The following is an 18,208-nucleotide window of genomic DNA, read 5'->3' on the forward strand; positions in this document are numbered from 1 at the left end:
AGTAAAGGCAGGTGAATGCTCTCAGTATTTTTGGAAGAAAATTGCATTGCACACATGAGCATAGTAATAAACTTGCTTACATACTGCAGTAATCCAGAAGAAACAACAAAAACCAAGCTGAAGAGAAACAAAACGTTCAATTAAAAAGAAAAGAGCAAAGAAAATTAAATACTGAAATCTGATTGGGTTTCTAAATGGAGTATGATAAAATTGTGAATAGCAGCTTGGCTTAATTTTGGTGGTTCATTCTTCTGTTAATTCATATAGCAGCTCTGCACCTATTGGTGCTATCCTGGAGATTTTTGTTGAGGTTAGGGTGGAGGAGGAGAATGAAAGCGCTCCAAAGTATAATTATATGTGTCAGAAGAACATTTTTAATTTTCATTTATGAAATTTATGAATTACTGCAACCCAGTTGATTTTTTGGTTGTTGTTTATCGGGCATTCTGACATGGAATAATGTAACTTTTGAGTTCTAAAATTTGATTAATGTGGTAGCATAGGTGTTGCAGTCACTGAAAGCTTGCCTGCTTTTTGATATTGCAAAACTAATTATGATTTGTGAATATCCTACCCCTAGGGGGGTCAGCTCAAGTATCAGAGTTCTTGAGCTGTGGATTTTTTTTTATCACGCATATATGGCTGCACAGATCTAATCTTAGAATCTTGTCTTCAAATGCCTGTGGGACCTATTCTGTCATCACTTCTGTGTTGTCTTTTTTTCCACTTAAGGGTTTTTTTTAACATGGTATCTGGATGTAGGGAATTGCTTGGGAGGACAGTAATATCATTTGGAGGAGAAAATGGGTGAATGATTTGAAGGATGTGCCAGTGCTTACTTCTAAAATAGTTTAGATATCCCAATAAAATCCTTAAATTTGTCATAAAAGCTTTGAAATACCTTTTTTTGTTTTGTTTCATTTTATATTCCATACAGGAACTTTGTATTGGTGGCCACTAATTTATATGTTTTTATCTTTTTCCCTTTTTTGTTTTTGTTTTTTGTTTTGTTTTGTTTTGCATGCTGTCTCCTGTGTTGGAACTCTCTTTAGAGAGTAAGTTGGTTCAGTATTTGTTGGAAGCCTAACCTTATTTGCATGAATGTGCAATTAACCCTTTTTCTCTATTTTTCTTCCCCAACAAGTTCATGCAGTGTCAAGCCTTTTGCAATCATAAAATGCTGTATACAATGATGTAAACTGTGTGGCAAAGTTTTGAGATGTGCTTTATCTACTAATTAACTGACATTGTTTGGTTATGCATTCCTGCTTTATATTGTGGTGGTTGGCACATCTGAAATAATTCACTTTAAAGGTAGACCAGTCACAATTACTTTCATATCTGTTTATTTTTTCCACTATCAAATTATTAAGAACTTCAGCTTTGGGTGCTTGATAGAAGTTTTAAGTTGCATCTTAAAAATGGAGATTGCAGAAGTTGTAGTACCTACATACATTGTTCAGGACAAAGGTAGCTGAGTTCCATTTTCCATTCCAAATTCATCCTTTACCTTAAATTCTCTTCCAACTTTTTTTTTTTTTAATCCTCACGCTTTGACTGAGACAAAAAGCCATGATATTTTTATATTTTTTATACCAGAAAATGATTAAAGTTACACAACTTTCCTGCTGGCAGTTATGTGGTAGAGCTAAAATCAAGGCCTGAAAAGAAAACTGAGTCATCAGTTGTGAATGTGTGTATTTTTAACATTAAATAGTTGGCACAAAATTTTTAAAGTACTTTTGCCTTAGTAATTCATTGTTCACTTCATACTGATTTCACTTTAAGACACTTTACTTGTTGAAAGTATCATAAGGAGTCTACATTACTCCATCAAGTAACTTGTTGTAACCAGTCTGTTCAGCCTGCACGTTTTAATGAAGAAATGTGTGTATTGGTATACAGAAACTTTAAGAAACAGGTACAATTTCTAAGTTATGCTGTGCTAAATAATTTAATTGGAAAGATTTTAGACATTGTTGTAAGACTTCCAGTGTAATCTTTATAATACCTTCCTGCTGTAGGGGGCTGTAAAATCCAAAGACAGTAACATTGGAATACAGAAAGTACTGTTTGGCTCGGTTTGTCTAGCTTTTAAAAACTGTGTCCATGATTAACCCTTTGTGTGTAGTGGCATATGGTTTCAGTTCAGCCAAATAGAGAAGGCATTTACAATCACAAGTGTGAAAATTACTTCCCACTTCTGGGAGGGCAATTTTTAAATGTCAGACTTGCAAATCTAAGTGCAATATTTTTTCTCATTTTCAATCTAATTTACCCCAAAAGGGATGTTTACTGTTACATCCTGATTGGCTTTATATTAAGTAGAGTTTGTATTATTTGTTTCTAATGAAGATTTTTTGGTGTTCAGGGTGTCTCTTCACAGATTCTGTGGTCTGAAATTAACTGATTACTTTTAATGTAAATGTTGAGACATTTTTTAACCTAACTCTATTGATTTATGTTTTTCATTATATGAATTGACTTACCCTTATTTTTCATGAAAAGCTAGATCTACTTCCCTCAGTAATGGTCTGACCCCTCCATTCTTGGTCAGTGTTGTGGATGTAAGCCCATTTCTGTCTACAGCCATGTGAAGCATCATTATTGCTGGGGTTCATCCACTCTTACAGCAGCAGAATTTGGCACCATCACAAGGCAGATAAGCTGCAGGAGGAGGAGGAGGATGTGGTGTTACAGCCCATCCTCTGCAGCAGGTATTTCCAACCTTGTACCCATGGCAGGTACATACTCCGGAGGCAGTATGTGTCCAGACCTCTTTGTATCATAACAACTTTGCTGTACCCAGCTATTTGCTGGAACAAGAGTGCAAGTCAGATGTGGAGGCAGCATTTTCAGCTCAAATACCCATTTTTGTTATCAGAGAAATGGGAAACCCATCAGCTACACTGAATTTATAGCATACACTTGATATCATTGTGAGCGTAAGAAAAACATAAAATCGGTGAGAGATACTAAAAAGACTCTTCAGGTGAAGTTGTGTATTTATGATGTCCTTCTTCCTGATCTCTGTGGTAAAGTTATTATAGGTTAGTATGCATCACTTTTTAAAAACTGAATACTGTGTTTTCAGCATTATTTATTTAAAAGAACACAATGGATAATATGTTTTGGATTACTAAAGTACTTAAACAGCTGTCAATCCGAAACGTATTGTGGCTTTTTTTCCTGCTCTGGGGAACAGCTTTGAGTTTGGGTATCTGCATTAGCAGAAGAACCTTGTTCTGTTCCAGAAATGTTTTATGTAAGGAGTTGGCCAGCTTTCATAATCTTGCAGTACTTAGTAGTGAAGATATTTACAGTGAAGATTCTACTAGAGCACTGCAGCTGCTTTTTTTGCTTTAAAGAGAAGGTGTTTTTGTAGTCATTGAGGAGTGTGTAAAATCCACTTAATGATAAAGCTTGAAATAGGGAAAAAAAAAAAAAGTTTTACTTGAAAAAAATGAGATTGCGCCAGCCATCACAGTAAGCATTTCTTTTCTTGACAATACTGCATGGAATACCTAGTTTTCAAACTTCTGCAGAAGTCAGCTAATGCTTCCACTGTACTCCTGTATCAAAATCCAATGAAAAAGCAAGACAGGTTCTTTTTATTTTTTTCCTGCTTGGCTGCAAAACACTGCCTATCTCTGCCTCTGATTCCCTTACTGCTGCTTCTTTGTTTGTAAGTTCAGCATATGTCAGTGTCATTTCCTCTTTTTCCCCATCCTACCCTCTTTCCTTCTTCTTATACCTTTTAGGTGTTCAGTATGTTTTTGGAGACACTGGTGGACTTCATCCAGGTCCATAAAGAAGATCTGCAGGACTGGCTATTTGTACTGCTGACTCAGCTATTGAAGAAAATGGGTGCTGATTTGCTTGGGTCTGTACAAGCAAAAGTTCAGAAGGCACTTGATGTCACAAGGTAATGAGTTTTGGGCAAAAAAACACACACAAAAAACCCAGCAACATAATAGATCATCACCTCATTTTATTTCCAAGGTGTTTTGTCTCTACGTATGTGCAAATACATGCAATGAGATTCTTGGAAAAATACAGACCTCACAACAGATCATGAAAACACTTAACTGCTTAAGTGTTCTGGTTTTCTAAATGTTTGAAGAGTTTTGATTCCTTGATGTTGAACAATTAATATGTTTTTACTCGCCAAATTTCAAAAGGTGAATTTGAGCCATGTATGTTATTGTTTTTAGTTATTTTTTTCTTCATTTTGATATCAAAATATTGTTGCAGTATTGTTAGAACGTCTCTTAAGGAGTTAGAAAGCAAATCTATTATTGCCATATCCTTCCTTCACTCTCCCCAAACAACTTTACATGGTTCTGGGAGCAGTCAACCAGCCAGCTTTGTTCCCAGATGAAGGCTAGATTTTTAAGTAGAATTGAGATCTTTAAGTAGAATTGGAAAAGTTCTGGAATCTTCTTCTCATCCTCTATTTTCTGAAGAATGGGACAAGCTAAACATTTTTTGCTGCAGCAGAAGCCCAGTAGGGTTATACCAGAGTGTGGAGTAGTGAAGAACAAAGGCAGGTAGAATGGACAGGATCGTTCAGAGAAATTTGTAGGAGTGTTGTGTATACTTTTGACAGTTGAAGTGCATAATAATTGTGGGATTTTTAGAATTGCATGTGTTTAGATTCAGAGTACTACAGTATAATTCGTTACTAGTTGCATTACATATATTTTAGGTTTAACTACTTCAGAATAGTGACTTGTTAAATTTTGTCCTCTATGAGCTAGGTGAATGTTTCTGGAAGTCACTGTCAACAAAATTGGTAGGCGTTTTTTTTCTTAATATAATAAAGAGTATAAAAGTTTAAAGTATAAAGTTTATAAAATAAAACGTGATGTGATTTATTTTACAGGGAATCTTTTCCAAATGATCTTCAGTTTAGTATTTTAATGAGATTTACTGTTGACCAGACCCAAACACCTAGTTTGAAGGTAAGGAATTTTCAGGCTTACATAATAAACAGAATCATAATTCATAGACATTTGATTGTCTTACTTACCTTTGGATTGTTATTTTTATTTTCTTTTGTTCTACAAGAAAATAGATTTTCAATTAGTGGATTTTGTTTTTGTAAACTTTCAGACAGTCAAGCCAGCACTGCAGGACCAGCTTCGCTCTTTTTGGAGCTCAAAGGTTTTTGTCTGAATTATTGTCTTTATTCTTAACCCTATGTCAAAACTCTTACAGTGTTTCCAATCCTTTTTTTTTTTTTTGGAATGCATTCATATGCTGCTACTAACCTTTGCGAGAAACTTTAAGCATGCAGATGTTCAACTTTAAACATGACACTACTATGGAAATGTTTGCTGCAAGTGAGATCTAATAAAACCACAGTACAGTAAAAATGAGCAAGAAAAATGTGGCCGCCTAACATCAAGCCTGTTATGCAAACTCACTCTATCAAGTCTTCTAATTTTATGTTTGTGATTTCCCAATATTGTTTTCCTAGTTCATGTACAAGTTTTCATGTGCTTAGCCTGTTAGGTCTTCAATTCATTTAAGATATTTTAATATTAACTTTTTTCATTAAAAACAAGCTCCCTTTATAGTACCCTTAGTTTTTTGAAAGCTGTGTGTAGATTTGTATGTACACACATTTTTATGTATTAAAAATCTCTACCCATAGACTTGAAAACGGGGGTTGAAAAAAAAAAAACCCAACCCGAATCCTGTAGTACGTTTACATTTTCAAATGATTTTATGATAAATGCATCAAATCTGAAGATTTACCAGTGAGATAAATGGGGAAATAACAAGCATATAGCTGGCATTTTCTGCTCTATTCTGCACGAACTATTATTGCGCCATTTGATACTGCACAAGAATATGTTTTTTTCCAAGTCGTGTTGAACCTAAAGTCACCTGAATATGCCTTTTTTGTCTACAATACAGTAAAACTTACATTTTTAAGCTTTTGAGGACAGTTGATACGTTGACCACTGTTGCTTCGTAGAGCTGTGTTAAAAAGGGACTGCTGTCATTTATTGAAGACAGCAAATGAGGTAGTAAAAATCAGTTTGTTGTTTAAATAAATCCTTGGAACAAATTGGACTTGGTTTTATTTTACTTGGTTTTCCTCACCAGAAAGGTGAATTTGGTGATTGAGCTATTCTTTTTGGGACACCTAATTATCTAACTGCTAAATAGAAGGTGAGTTTTTTCAGAAAGAAGTGGTGCCTGCCCCCCATCTTCCATCTTTGCTAGATTATTACAACTTCAAATCAAAGCAGTGAAGTTACTGAACTTAAATTGCAAAATTATTTGTCTAATATCCACTCTGAATGTTTTGCCAAAATTCCATCCTCAGAGCACCCAGATATCTGAGATTAACTGAAAAATCTTAAAGTACTGCTCTATTTCTTGGGATCTTCAGCTTTTGTTTTTTCTCTGAAAAAAGAGAGAGTTTTGGCTCAGGATGTGATAAAATTAGAGATAGGCTTCCATTGAAAGATTCCTTCCTTCATATGATGCTTCTTTCTTGTTTTTATGTGGAAATTCTACCAATCATGATCCTTCAGATTAAACTGTCGTTGTCATCATTTAACATTTACACACACCTAAGCCTTGGAAAATAAATTCAAGCTTTTTGAATGACTACAGGAGGTGGATTAAAAGCTGAACAAACAGAGAAATGATGTTATTCTACTGGTGTAGAGTATACACAGTGCTGTATTGTGTCCTGTCTTACTCATTTGCATTAAAGAAACTTGTAGCTGAACTGCTGAAATACAGTTTACAGATGTCAGGTGCACGTATCTGTCTTGGACAAATTTATGCATGGGCATAGTAGTCACATGTAATAGACAAAGTATAATGTAATAAGCTTATTATTTTGCAGGTGCAGAACTTATGTTTTCTTATGGACAAGTGTTGTCCTGGAAAATACTTCAAAGCATCACTTTCATTTTTCTCAGGCTGAATTTGTGATGGCTTACATACAGAGAGGAACTGTTAATAAACATTTTGGCCAAAGCTCATTAGAAATTTCTGAATTATTCTTTCCTTTGAAAATATGAATGTCTTGAAATAAAAAGTGTTTTTGCTACAGTTGATTTTTTTTTTCCCCTCTAAATTCATATTAAATTTTCTGGATTAAAAAACCAAAAAGATAAAAACACAGCACATTCATGAGGATAAGAGAGTCCTTTAAAAGTCAGTCGTTACAGTTATTGTAGTCATTTGGTTAAAGCAAGACAGAGATGGTGTCAAGATAACCCAGGTGTTAGGACAGTACCAGGGATGTGGCAAGCTGGAAAACACTGTGACTGCATTTCACCTGAGGCAGGTCAGTCTGAGTAAGGCAGAGTTCAGTCTCTTCCATCCTAGGAGAGTGCTGTAAGCGATGGACATTTGTCTATTTTAAGTAAAGTATTCTCTACATTCCTCTCTACTCTTTCCTATTAGGTGTAACATTTCTGTGACTTATCTTTGTGGAGAAAATGAGACTCAGTAAATCTAAAATGTTTCACAGGACAGGAAAACAATTAGCCTTCTGACACTGACTGTGTAGCATCCTTACAACATTTCCTGAAGCTTTGTGAGATGCGTTGCACAGAATATTTTTGTGCCAAAACTTATCTGTGAAAGATGTTTATGGAAACACTTTGGTTTCATTTATCTAGTTTTTGTGTGCTACCTGAAGCTTGCTTTATATTTCAGCTCACTTAGTATAACTGTGCTATTCTTTAAGTGTCTGTGTTTGTATACTGTGTAGGAAAAATATTCACTGTCTCAGTGCTTGTAGTCCAGCCAGATGCAATAAATTCAGCCTACAGCTTGCAAGTAAAGTCATGGCAGTATTAAACAGCTTCCGAGACAGTGGTTTGAGATAAACAGCAAATAGTAATTTTAAGAATTCCTGCAGCTGCTTTCATTGCACTTAAAAATCATTTCTCCCAGGTCTTGTAGAGATAAATTGGATTGTTAAACCTTAAACCTTTTATTTCTACTCTCACTTGTTTGTAGTAGTAGTGACTAAAATGCATCATAAGTAGATGTGCTGCTCTTTCAGAGTTTAATTTAGGGTGTTTTATATCAGTAATACGCGCATCTCATTATAGGGATTTTTGTGTTTCCCCTCTCTTTGAAAGAATCTTGCCAGTATGTTTTATGAAAACATACCAAGTATGTTGGTATTGATCTGCCTAAGCTGAAAACCTCTAGCTGTTGGTTGTTGTGTAACCTCGAAAAAGTCCAACTTTAATAGCTGCTGTGAAAATGAAGTGTTAATTATTAATGTATCAGCTATCAGTAATGTGCATGTCATTTAGTGTTGTATCATGTATGTTAACAGCTTGAAAGTTTTGATGACCAGTGGAAGTTGCTAATTAGTTTTGTTCAGAGCACTACGAGTCATATACAATTGAAATTATGCCTGGAGCTTGCTTTCTTTCTGCTTATGAGGAGCATTTGTTTCTCCCTCCTGATAACAGCTTTTGTTTCCACTGAGCCAGAAATACCTAAGTTGAAAAGGTTGCATAAATGAATGTTAGCCACTTTTTTTGATGGGTTGAATGACAGTTATCTCTGGGGCAGCAGGAAATGAGCAGAGAATGTTTAAGGGAGTTACAGGCATAGCACCCCTTCTACTAAAGCTGGCAGTGATGCAGTTTTGAAGAAACTAAAGAGAGGTTGCAGTTGGGACAATTAAAACTGTAATTCTGCATAAGGGGAGTCAGTAAATTCAGAGAACGATGTCTGGGCAGTTGAAAGCCTATAACAGCTCTTCTGTCCTGGTAAACTCATGTCTGTCTCCTTAATATCTTCAAAGGAAAACTGTTTATGTGTCAAGGTCTTTTGTAGAAACTATTCCTTACCTTTTAATTTTCAGTCAGAAGATTCATAGAGCTTATCCCTAGCTGAGCACTGGTTTTCATAAAAGGGTACTGAGTATTAACTACATCATATTCTAACTTAACCTGATTATTGGTTTATCAGATTATGTCCTTTTTTTGTTTTAGTATTTGAAAGAAGTTCTCAATAGTTTTGAATGTGCACAAATCTTTTGAGTGCTTTCATTTTCTGTTTGTTAAATGATGGTTATACTTTGGCCACTACCAGTGAAATCTGAAATTTCTATTAATACAGTTTCTGCAGAACTTCCTTCTTGAAATAATGTACCTCTCTGTAAATTAATTTGCTGCTTGAAATTTTATGCCAGCGCTGAAAAGACGTTTAGGATAATTAAATAAGTATTTTAGAGAATGTGCACTGTGTTCTGTAAGCACTTTCATTCTTGTCACACAGTTTTTATTATCCAGCTAACTCTATTTCTCTTTACAGGTAAAAGTTGCAATTCTTAAATACATAGAGACTCTTGCACAACAGATGGATCCAGGGGATTTTGTAAATTCAAGTGAAACTAGGTTAGCAGTGTCTCGAATCATCACCTGGACCACAGAACCTAAAAGCTCAGATGTTAGGAAGGTATGTTTGTTAATGTGCACTTACAGTATATTCCAAGTGTCTTGGGCAGATTAAAAAAGCTATTAATAATGCATGCCTAAATAGAAAAAAAGTTTATTTTTCTTTAAAAACAATTTTATTGTTTCGTGGAGAAAATATACTTTTATGTCCTTCTGAACAAATACAACTAAGAGTTGTGTCTAAAATATCAAAATTGCCAAAGTAAAACTGCCAGAAAGTACATGTTTGGGAACAGTTCAGTAAAATTTAAAATCTTGAATCACCACATTATGGTTGTATTTCACATCTGTTAATATATAGATATCATATTTCATAGAACAGGGATTAACTTTTGTTTCAAGCACTCTCTGGTATTAAGATATTTTCTGTAGACATTTTCTGTAAGTTTCAGTATTACTTCCAAAACAGTCTGTAATAGTAATAGCACGTTCACAGTAGGAATGGTGACTATGATAGTGAAGTAACTTCAGCCTTGGTTTGTTTTTTTGTGAAACACAAAAGACTGGTAAGCAATATTGTGTTCAGCCTTTGATGTTTATAAATGAGGTTGTATCAAAGAATTGTTCTTGTAATGCTACAGTTCCAGTGCAAAAGTCCCCTTTCCACATAACTCTTGTAAAGCCAAATTAATACTTGTAGGCATTCAGAACAAGGACAAAAAAAAACCACGAGAAATTTATTAATGCAGCCTTCAGAAAAGGACTAGATAATTCTATAGATGGAATAGATTTATTTGTTGTTTTTCTCATTGTCAGCATTCATCCTGTCTTCTGCCTTTATCGGTATGTTAACACTTCTTGAATGTTAAATAGAAATATTTTGTTTATTGCTCATAAAACAGAATCTTGTTTGACATAGACCTATAACTCTTCTGTTCATTTTTCCCTGTTTATTTCTGCAGTTGAAATAAAAAACAATTTATTTGTTTAGATTTCCTTAGCTAGATTCAGTTCAGCTTGAGTTTTGGCAACTTTGTTTCTGGAATCATTATCAAAGCTTCCTTCAGAAGGGATGCTTTGTGGGAGTGAATAGATAGAAAAAGATGGAGAGCTATCTCACAGTGTATAATGCAAAAGAAAATAAAAGTAACTTTTACCACTTCTTGATACCTTGGTTGTTTATAATAATTCACCATAGCAAAATTTATAATGCAGATAACTTTTTTTTTACCTTCACTTCTAATATAACTTTCAGCATGAGAAAGCAGTAACAGATTATATCCTTTGGACTTGTCTCACCTAGTTACCATGTTCTAGTGACATGCATAAGACCATAAAACAGAAAGGGAACTGAAGCAGCACTATCTTCTAAATCAGTAAAGTTTTAGTACTGAGACACGTGGCAAGCTGTCTTATCTGATGGTTCATATCTTTAATAACCATTTTGATGTCAATAAGTAACTGAATCATGGAAAGAATGGGCTTTGAGTTTTATCATCTGGAACACTTTAATTATATGAAGCTTTCTCAGTTTATATTTTCTTTCCATAACAGACTTGTTAGGGGTTGCTAACTCCCAAAAGCCTTTACTAAGTTTTGAAATAAAATTTTGACAGTAAATAGTCAAAACAAAGTTATTCTGGTCCTTTAAAATGTTTCGTTCTGTTGACAGACTTGAAAATGTTAGCATGGTTATATTAATCTTTCTAAACTTTTTTTTAAAGATGATAGTACTATTAACATCTTATATGCTTTCTTTAAATTAAGTCTTTGTTTACCACCTGTTTTTCTGTGCCATTTTGCTTTTCTCTAAAACACAAAACAAAAAACACTTCAAGTAGATTAAAAATCTTTTTGTTTTTAATACTAGTATTAAGATGGGCACAATTAATGTACTTTATTTAGAGACTTCAGTCTGGAGTGTAAAATTCCAAGTTCCTCTACAATTAAAGCTCTTCTGAGAAGAATTAAAATCTTAGAGTTCTTCTAAGTTAGAATGATACAAAACATACTTCTCATTTTTACTCCTTTTAAAATGTGATCTGAGTGACTGGATGTGAAAATCTCAGGAGAGCAAGCTTTGACTTGAAGGGGAAAAAAAGACAAATACTCTAAAATGCCTTTTTTCTTTTTTTCCCCTTTTTCTTTCTTTCTCTCTCTCTCTCTTTTATTAATAAGGAAGAAGGAAAATAGATGGCTCCTTAATGAAACCCTTCTGTGAGTTAGTTTCCATTTTGATACTTCAGGTTGAGCTTCTAGGCAAACCTGATGGTTATCAGTTTCTTTCCTGATATGACTGTAGACTGTCTATTTTGTTATATATATGTTTTGTTATTATTGTTGGCAGCTTAAGTAGACATGCAGTAAGGCAGCAAAGATGTGGATAACAGGACAGAGAAAAGAAAGTGGTACTTTCCAAACCTTTCTTCAGTTGGAGCTTTTGTTTTGGTTTTGTATATATCAACTTATGTTAAAAGACTGACTTAAAGAAATAATGAGGGAAAAATGGAGCACCAAAAACAGGTTGTAGAGGGCATTCAGGCTGTTCACTTGAAGACTGTTCAGGGAGGAGGAAATAAAAGTATAAGAAAACAGCTGATCACGAGTGTGCAAAGATAGTTTGTGGCATTCTAACATGCTAGAATTTTCATCATTAAATTTAATACTAAGACGTGTGCTGGTATGTGCGTTCATAGCTTGGCTTTCCACTTCTAATTAAAAAGTGCTACACTTCATTGCTCTTGAAGCAAAGGAGGGAAATAAATGTCTAAAAGAATTTCTAAACTACTTGCTTGAAGTATTTTTGGTGCTGAACCAAGCTGCCTGTCATTCTGGCTAGCATGAGGCACTGGTTTTCTCCAGTGCGTGGCAGACCTTGATGGTGTGTCACTTCAATTGAAACTAGATAAAGTTGGTTAATCTCGGAACCAGAATTTCATACTATAAAAAACTGTTTAAAACTTAATAATCACTAGCTTTTCATTGCATGTGATAAGTTATTTGCAGTGTTGACAGTTTTGTTAGCCTGTCCAGTGAATATTCATCAAACAAAGTCATGCAGTCAACATTTCTTTAGCAGAGGGGAACTCAGCTAGCATCCCGTCATTCTGTAACACACTGTAGTGCTTTATTAGTATTTATTTACCTCTTGGCTGAGGTAAATAAATAAAATATGTGTATAAAAGCTCTAGGATGAGGATGCTGTTAAATATGAAATGCTAAAATTGGAGGATGTGGAAGGTGTAATCCAGTACACTACAAACTCCAGTACACTACTCCAGTACGTAAGTTTTCATCTTTGAAATGTATAGCAGTAAGAAGGTAGTGCCGAAAACAATATCTCCTGTTCCTGGCCCACAGTGTCAGAGGGCAGAGGTTGGTGGTATGGCAGTAGGGGTTGAACCTTCCCACCAACACCCTGTTACATTTTGTTGCTGTGCGACAGATGGCAGCAGAGGGGCAGTCTGATCAAATGGCGTCTGGTATGGAAGTACATCTGAAGCAAAGGTGTGGAATTAAATTGTTCCATGCAGAAAAAAATGCTCCTGTTGACATTCATTGATACTTGCTGAACATTTCTTGACACCAAATAGTGGATGTGAGCAGAGTGAGGCAGTAGGTGCTGCGTTTCTGCAGTGGTGACAGCAATGTGAAAGACAGATCATGTTCTGGATGGCCACACACAGCTGTCATACCACACAATGAAGATCAGTGAAGATCTTGTTCAGTTCATCCATGTGAAATGGCAGATTACAACCAGTGGTCTGTGTATGGAGATGAATATTGGCTTCAGTGTGCTGGAAAAAATGGTGGCTATGTTGAAATATCATAGTGTTTGAGCCAGGTGAGTCCCACAGCTATTCACACAGGAACAGAAAGAATGCTACATACAATTTTGTTGTGACCTGTTGAACCAATACAAGGCTGAAAGTGAAAATTTCCTGGATCGCATCATTGGGGATGAAGAGACGTCATGTAACCACTACAGTCCAGAGTAAAAAGGGCAGTCTTTGACATGGAGACATGTGAATTTCCTATCAAAGAAAAAGTTCAGGACAGAGCCCTCAGTAGGTAAGAACATGTGCAATGTCTTTTGAAATAGGAAAGAGGTGATCCCTCTCGATTTCCTGGAACCCAAACAAACCATCAACTTTGGCTGCTGCATCACGACACTAAGCTGAAGGCTTGAATTTCCACAGCCCATGGAGAGGAGAAGAGAACCTTTCTCTTGCAACACAATAACACCAGGCCTCATACCAGTTTGAAGAGCGTAGAGCACATTGCCAATCTTGGCTGGACTGTCATGCCATACCCACAGGATACTCTGGATTTGGTGCCTCCTGATTTCCATGTGTCTGGGATGATGAAAAATGGACTGCATGGGCAACAGTTTTCTGGCAACAGTGCTGTCATAGCACCTGTGAGATAGTCATCTCCACTGGTGCAGTTTTTTTTGAGTGTGGCATGCAGGTTCTTATTCACAGCTGATAAAAATGCATAGCTACTGTGTTGAAAAAAAATATTTTATAGCTGAGAATTTGTTATATTAAGTACTGTTACTTTGCTCTTTGTATTTGTTGAAGTTTCCACGGAAATAAATAGGAGCCATTACTCATGGAGTAGCCTGCATCATCATGGTGCTTGAAAGCTAGTCTGTTGATATTGTGTCTTACCACTTGTGGAATTCAGGAGAAGGGATTACAAACTTATTCCTATTTGGTGCGTTCAATTTTTCCTTTTTAAAATTTGCTCAACTTGCCAAAACCTGTAGAAGCCATTTTAATACTTCCTTCACTCCTTTTAGTAAACAGAGTTCTGAGGAGGGAGGGCTGAGGATCATCTATCTGAAAGACTGCTTATTAGGATGATTCTGAAAGGTGTAAGCTCACTGTTGTGTGCCTGAATTTATGAATATCTGAACCTCGATTTTAGCAGTACATATGAACTGCATTAATTTATAACTGCTAATATCTTTATTTAAGTTAACTTAATACATATATCACCTTTTATGACTACCTGTCATTGTAGCAACTCAACAGTGATTTTAATCTGTTTTTCCTTCTAGGCTGCACAGTCAGTACTCATTTCTCTTTTTGAACTTAATACTCCTGAGTTTACAATGCTGCTGGGTGCTTTACCAAAAACATTTCAGGATGGAGCCACAAAGCTTCTTCATAATCATCTCCGTAATACAGGCAACAGTGGTCAGGTATCTACACTTCCATATTATTATTTCTGAATTTACTGGTGTTTTGGACATAAGTCCATTTTATTAGAGTTGTGTGAGAGTGAGAAAATCAGTGAAGGTCATCCAAGCTCCACATGAAGTCTTATTAGCAGGTACCACTCTATATGGAATGCTTTTTATTTTCCTGCAAATATGTATTTATGTGTATGTGGCTTCCAAGTAAGTGATTTACTAAGTTTGAATGGACTTGTTAAGAGTAGTATTTATTATCTCTTACATTAATTTTTTCAGAGTTACACATTTGAAATTAATGTCATTGGTTAAAGAATCCAAGAAATTAAATAGCTTTATTTCTTTAAATTCTTTAAATTTTTCTGGGTGCTAGAAAATAAAAACAAAAATCAAGTAAAGGGAAAGCCATGGACTAGCTATAGTATCTCTTTTCATCTCTCCTCTACCAGGGTTCAATGGGAAGTCCTTTGACAAGACCTACTCCACGCTCCCCAGCAAGCTGGTCAAGTCCTCTCACTTCCCCAACCAATACATCGCAGAACACTTTGTCACCAAGGTAGTGTTGGCCAGTGTTACAGTTCTGCATCTAAGCCTTCATTAAACATGTTCTCCAAAATAGTAAACTAGGCTGTGAACAAATGGAGTGCGTTTTGCAGTCACAAATGCTGAAAAATAATCCGCCTTCCTCTACAGGATGATGTAATACTGAAGTGCTCCACCTCTCTGAATGGTCTAATAGGAGCCAGGGCTGCCCTAACGTGTGCACCTCAGAGTGCAAGTGGCATAGTAGGAGATGGAAAAGAAGCCTTCATCCCCAGCAAATGTTAAAACAGCTTAAGTCATCCAGCCAGAAGTAATTTGGGGTGGATAAGAATAGTTCATAAATGTTCTTACCTTCTTTGATGGCATCAGAATTGTCAGCGAAGTGGATTTTTTAACTTTGCTTTTAGCAGTCAATCAATACGTTGATCAGTTCCCCTTACCCTGGAAATTTTTCTTACAGAGGGAGAATGGTGTAAAATTCTCTTAGAAGAGTAAAACAGCAGAAGTTGTACTTGAGTCAGATGCAGCCTTCTTGGCCAGCCACTGGCAGTGCTTAATTTTACTACTGTTTCCAGGGTGTCTGTACTTCCATGTTAATGTTATTTAAAAATATGGGATCAGAAAATAAATCCACCTTAATTTATATGTCCTTTTCCATGGCCCACAGTGCATTTGATTATGATACAGAAAATATGAATTCCGAAGATATTTACAGTTCTCTTCGTGGAGTCACTGAAGCTATTCAGAACTTCAGTTTCCGCAGTCAAGAAGATATGAATGAACCTGTGAAACGGGATTCAAAAAAAGATGATGTTGATTCAGTGAGTAAACTTGGTGCATCTTGCTATTGGCAAATCAAGCCAATATCTGACTTACTATTAAAGATAAAACATCTTTGTAAGTAGGTTTATCTGTTCTGCTTTCTGCAGTGGGACATATATGCTAACTTCAGACCTTAAAAAAACAAAGCATAACAGTTCCCAGCATTCAAAATGCATTTTGGAACTGTAAATGCTAATTTTAAGTGGTATTAGCTTTTTATTTATTTTAAATATAAGTAATTTTAAAAATTCTATCTCGCAGAACAAGGAGTTTAATTTTTGAGAGATCTGTACACTGTTTTTTTTGTTTGGTTTTTTTAAGTTTAATTCCATACAAAACCCAGAGGTTTTTCAGTGGTGAATACATTGTACTAAACTTCTGTTTCTGTCGAACTTCGACTTTCAGATCTGCTGAACTTGCCCAACTTGTGTATGCTTAAACAGAAATTGTACAAACACCTTTTTTTTTGTTTATTTGTTTTAAGTTCAGGGTGCTGTAGCAAAGTCTAATTACCTGAAAGCCAGCTTAATGTATCTTCAGGAATGCTTAGGAAACTTTCAAATCTTTAGCAGTTTTTGATACTTACATGAGTGTGTGAAGTAGTTATTTGAAAAGTGTGTGTTATACATCAATCTGTGGTATTTCTCTTCCTGTAGATTGGCAGTGCTTCTGGAATAGCAGACCTACGAGCAGGAGGTGGTGTGAGTGAGACAGGCCGAACAGCCCTTGATAACAAAACATCATTACTCAACACAATGCCTCCTCACTCTTCACCACGCTCACGAGATTATAACCCATACAATTATTCTGATAGTTCATTTAATAAATCTGCTTTGAAGGAAGCCGTGTTTGATGATGACGCAGAGCAATTTCCTGATGGTAAGCTTCAGATTGCATTCTGTTCTAGTAGGGAAATTTTGACATTTTTCACCTTTTAGTTCAGTTTCTGAATTAAACATTAGCACTATATGTATCAATGGTACCATTTCCTTAAGAGGTTTTACATAATATATTTTAAACTAGTTTATTTATCAGTAATCCTTCTGACTGACACTGTTGGATTGTTTGATGTTTATATAGATTGAGGGTGGGTGGGAAATTGAATTGTATTGTATTCTTCTGGTATTGTTTCAATAGCAGGATTGTCAATATAAAGTTTACTTACCACACTACTCTATGGTTGAGATTTTAAAAAAAACATTTACAACGAGTAAAACTGGATTAAACCAGTTCAGGAATTAGGTGAAAGATGAAGTATTTTGTTAGTGAAATATTTGTATGTGAAACATGACGTTGGTATTTTATATTGACTAAACAGGCTTTTGCAAGGGGAAAAAATGCTTTTACTCAGAAAGTGAATCTATTAGCTCATTTATCTGTAGGAATTTGGGTTGTTGTTTTGTAGGCTTTTTCCTGGGAAATTTCTTACACATCGTCACGTGCACTCTGTTCTTCCAGCAAAATGTGTTGTCAGATTAATTATTTTATTCAGCAATCTTTTTATTCATTTTCTTTACCTACCTACTTTTTGGATCTATTGGTGCATAGTAGCAATTATTCAGAAGAGACATATCTTGTCTTTTTTGAATATGAGTGTATAGCAAAATATAGTTTGATGCAAAATAGATATATAGATATATAGATGTATATATAAATATATCAGTTGGGGTGTTTTTGGTTTGTTTTTGGGTTTTTTTTTTCAAGGTTTGGTTCTGAATATCACTGTGATAGTCTCATCTCTTTTGTGTGTAAAATCTATATTTTTCAACTTATCATGTGTTTATTTGCTACTAACTGCTGGTATCTGCTGAAAATCTTGAATTTTTCTTCCTCTTCCCAAAGTTAGCTTTAATTTTTAAGTCACTTCTCCTTAGAAGCAGCCTCTGTTTGGAATCCAGTGCTCCTTTGCAAAGAAGCTCCTTTCTTTCATCTCACTTCCATAGATTGTGCTTTGCAAATGTCTGCTTTTTTAACTAGCACTTTGTATATGGGCTTAAGAATTCACTTCTTTGTCTTGCCTTTAACTTACTGTTATTAATTTTCATCTTTTTTTCTTTCAGACCATTCCTTATTTATCAAGTTAATTATCATTTCTTCTCTCTTTCATTGTTTTTAAAATGAAATAATTTGTAGATTTTAAAAGTAGTCTCCATATTCCATGAAAAACATGAATAAAAGCATCAAACAGAACCAGGCCGTGCACTGGCCTGAGCAGGGACATCCCTGGTATCCTCTCAGATTAATA

General features: G+C 35.3%; 2 protein-coding genes across 22 annotated transcripts in view; one reads left to right on the forward strand and one right to left on the reverse strand.

Moving 5' to 3' along the window:
• Window positions 1-18,208, forward strand: part of CLASP2 (cytoplasmic linker associated protein 2) — a 138,520-nt gene that overhangs the window by 113,461 nt on the left and 6,851 nt on the right. For 12 of the 21 annotated variants that reach the window (XM_090142376.1, XM_031590414.2, XM_090142378.1 and 9 more), the window contains 7 exons: window positions 3,762-3,925; window positions 4,886-4,964; window positions 9,316-9,459; window positions 14,464-14,607; window positions 15,048-15,154; window positions 15,809-15,962; window positions 16,620-16,842. In XM_090142376.1, the coding sequence (XP_089998502.1) occupies window positions 3,762-3,925; window positions 4,886-4,964; window positions 9,316-9,459; window positions 14,464-14,607; window positions 15,048-15,154; window positions 15,809-15,962; window positions 16,620-16,842 (1,015 nt within the window). Of the gene's footprint in view, window positions 1-3,761; window positions 3,926-4,885; window positions 4,965-5,115; window positions 5,167-9,315; window positions 9,460-14,463; window positions 14,608-15,047; window positions 15,155-15,808; window positions 15,963-16,619; window positions 16,843-18,208 lie in introns of all 21 variants that reach the window. The other 9 variants (XM_090142371.1, XM_090142372.1, XM_090142377.1 and 6 more) reach the window with 1 other exon arrangement.
• LOC149917409 (uncharacterized) overlaps window positions 7,327-18,208 on the reverse strand; it is a 33,560-nt gene continuing 22,678 nt past the window's right edge. The window contains exon 3 of the transcript XR_016467657.1: window positions 7,327-7,366. The gene's annotated coding sequence lies outside the window, so the exon portion shown is untranslated. The remainder of the gene's footprint in view (window positions 7,367-18,208) is intronic.

The sequence above is a fragment of the Phasianus colchicus genome, chromosome 6, assembly GCF_987193195.1.
Source record: "Phasianus colchicus chromosome 6, bPhaCol1.hap1.1, whole genome shotgun sequence".
NCBI classification, from domain to species: domain Eukaryota; kingdom Metazoa; phylum Chordata; class Aves; order Galliformes; family Phasianidae; genus Phasianus; species Phasianus colchicus.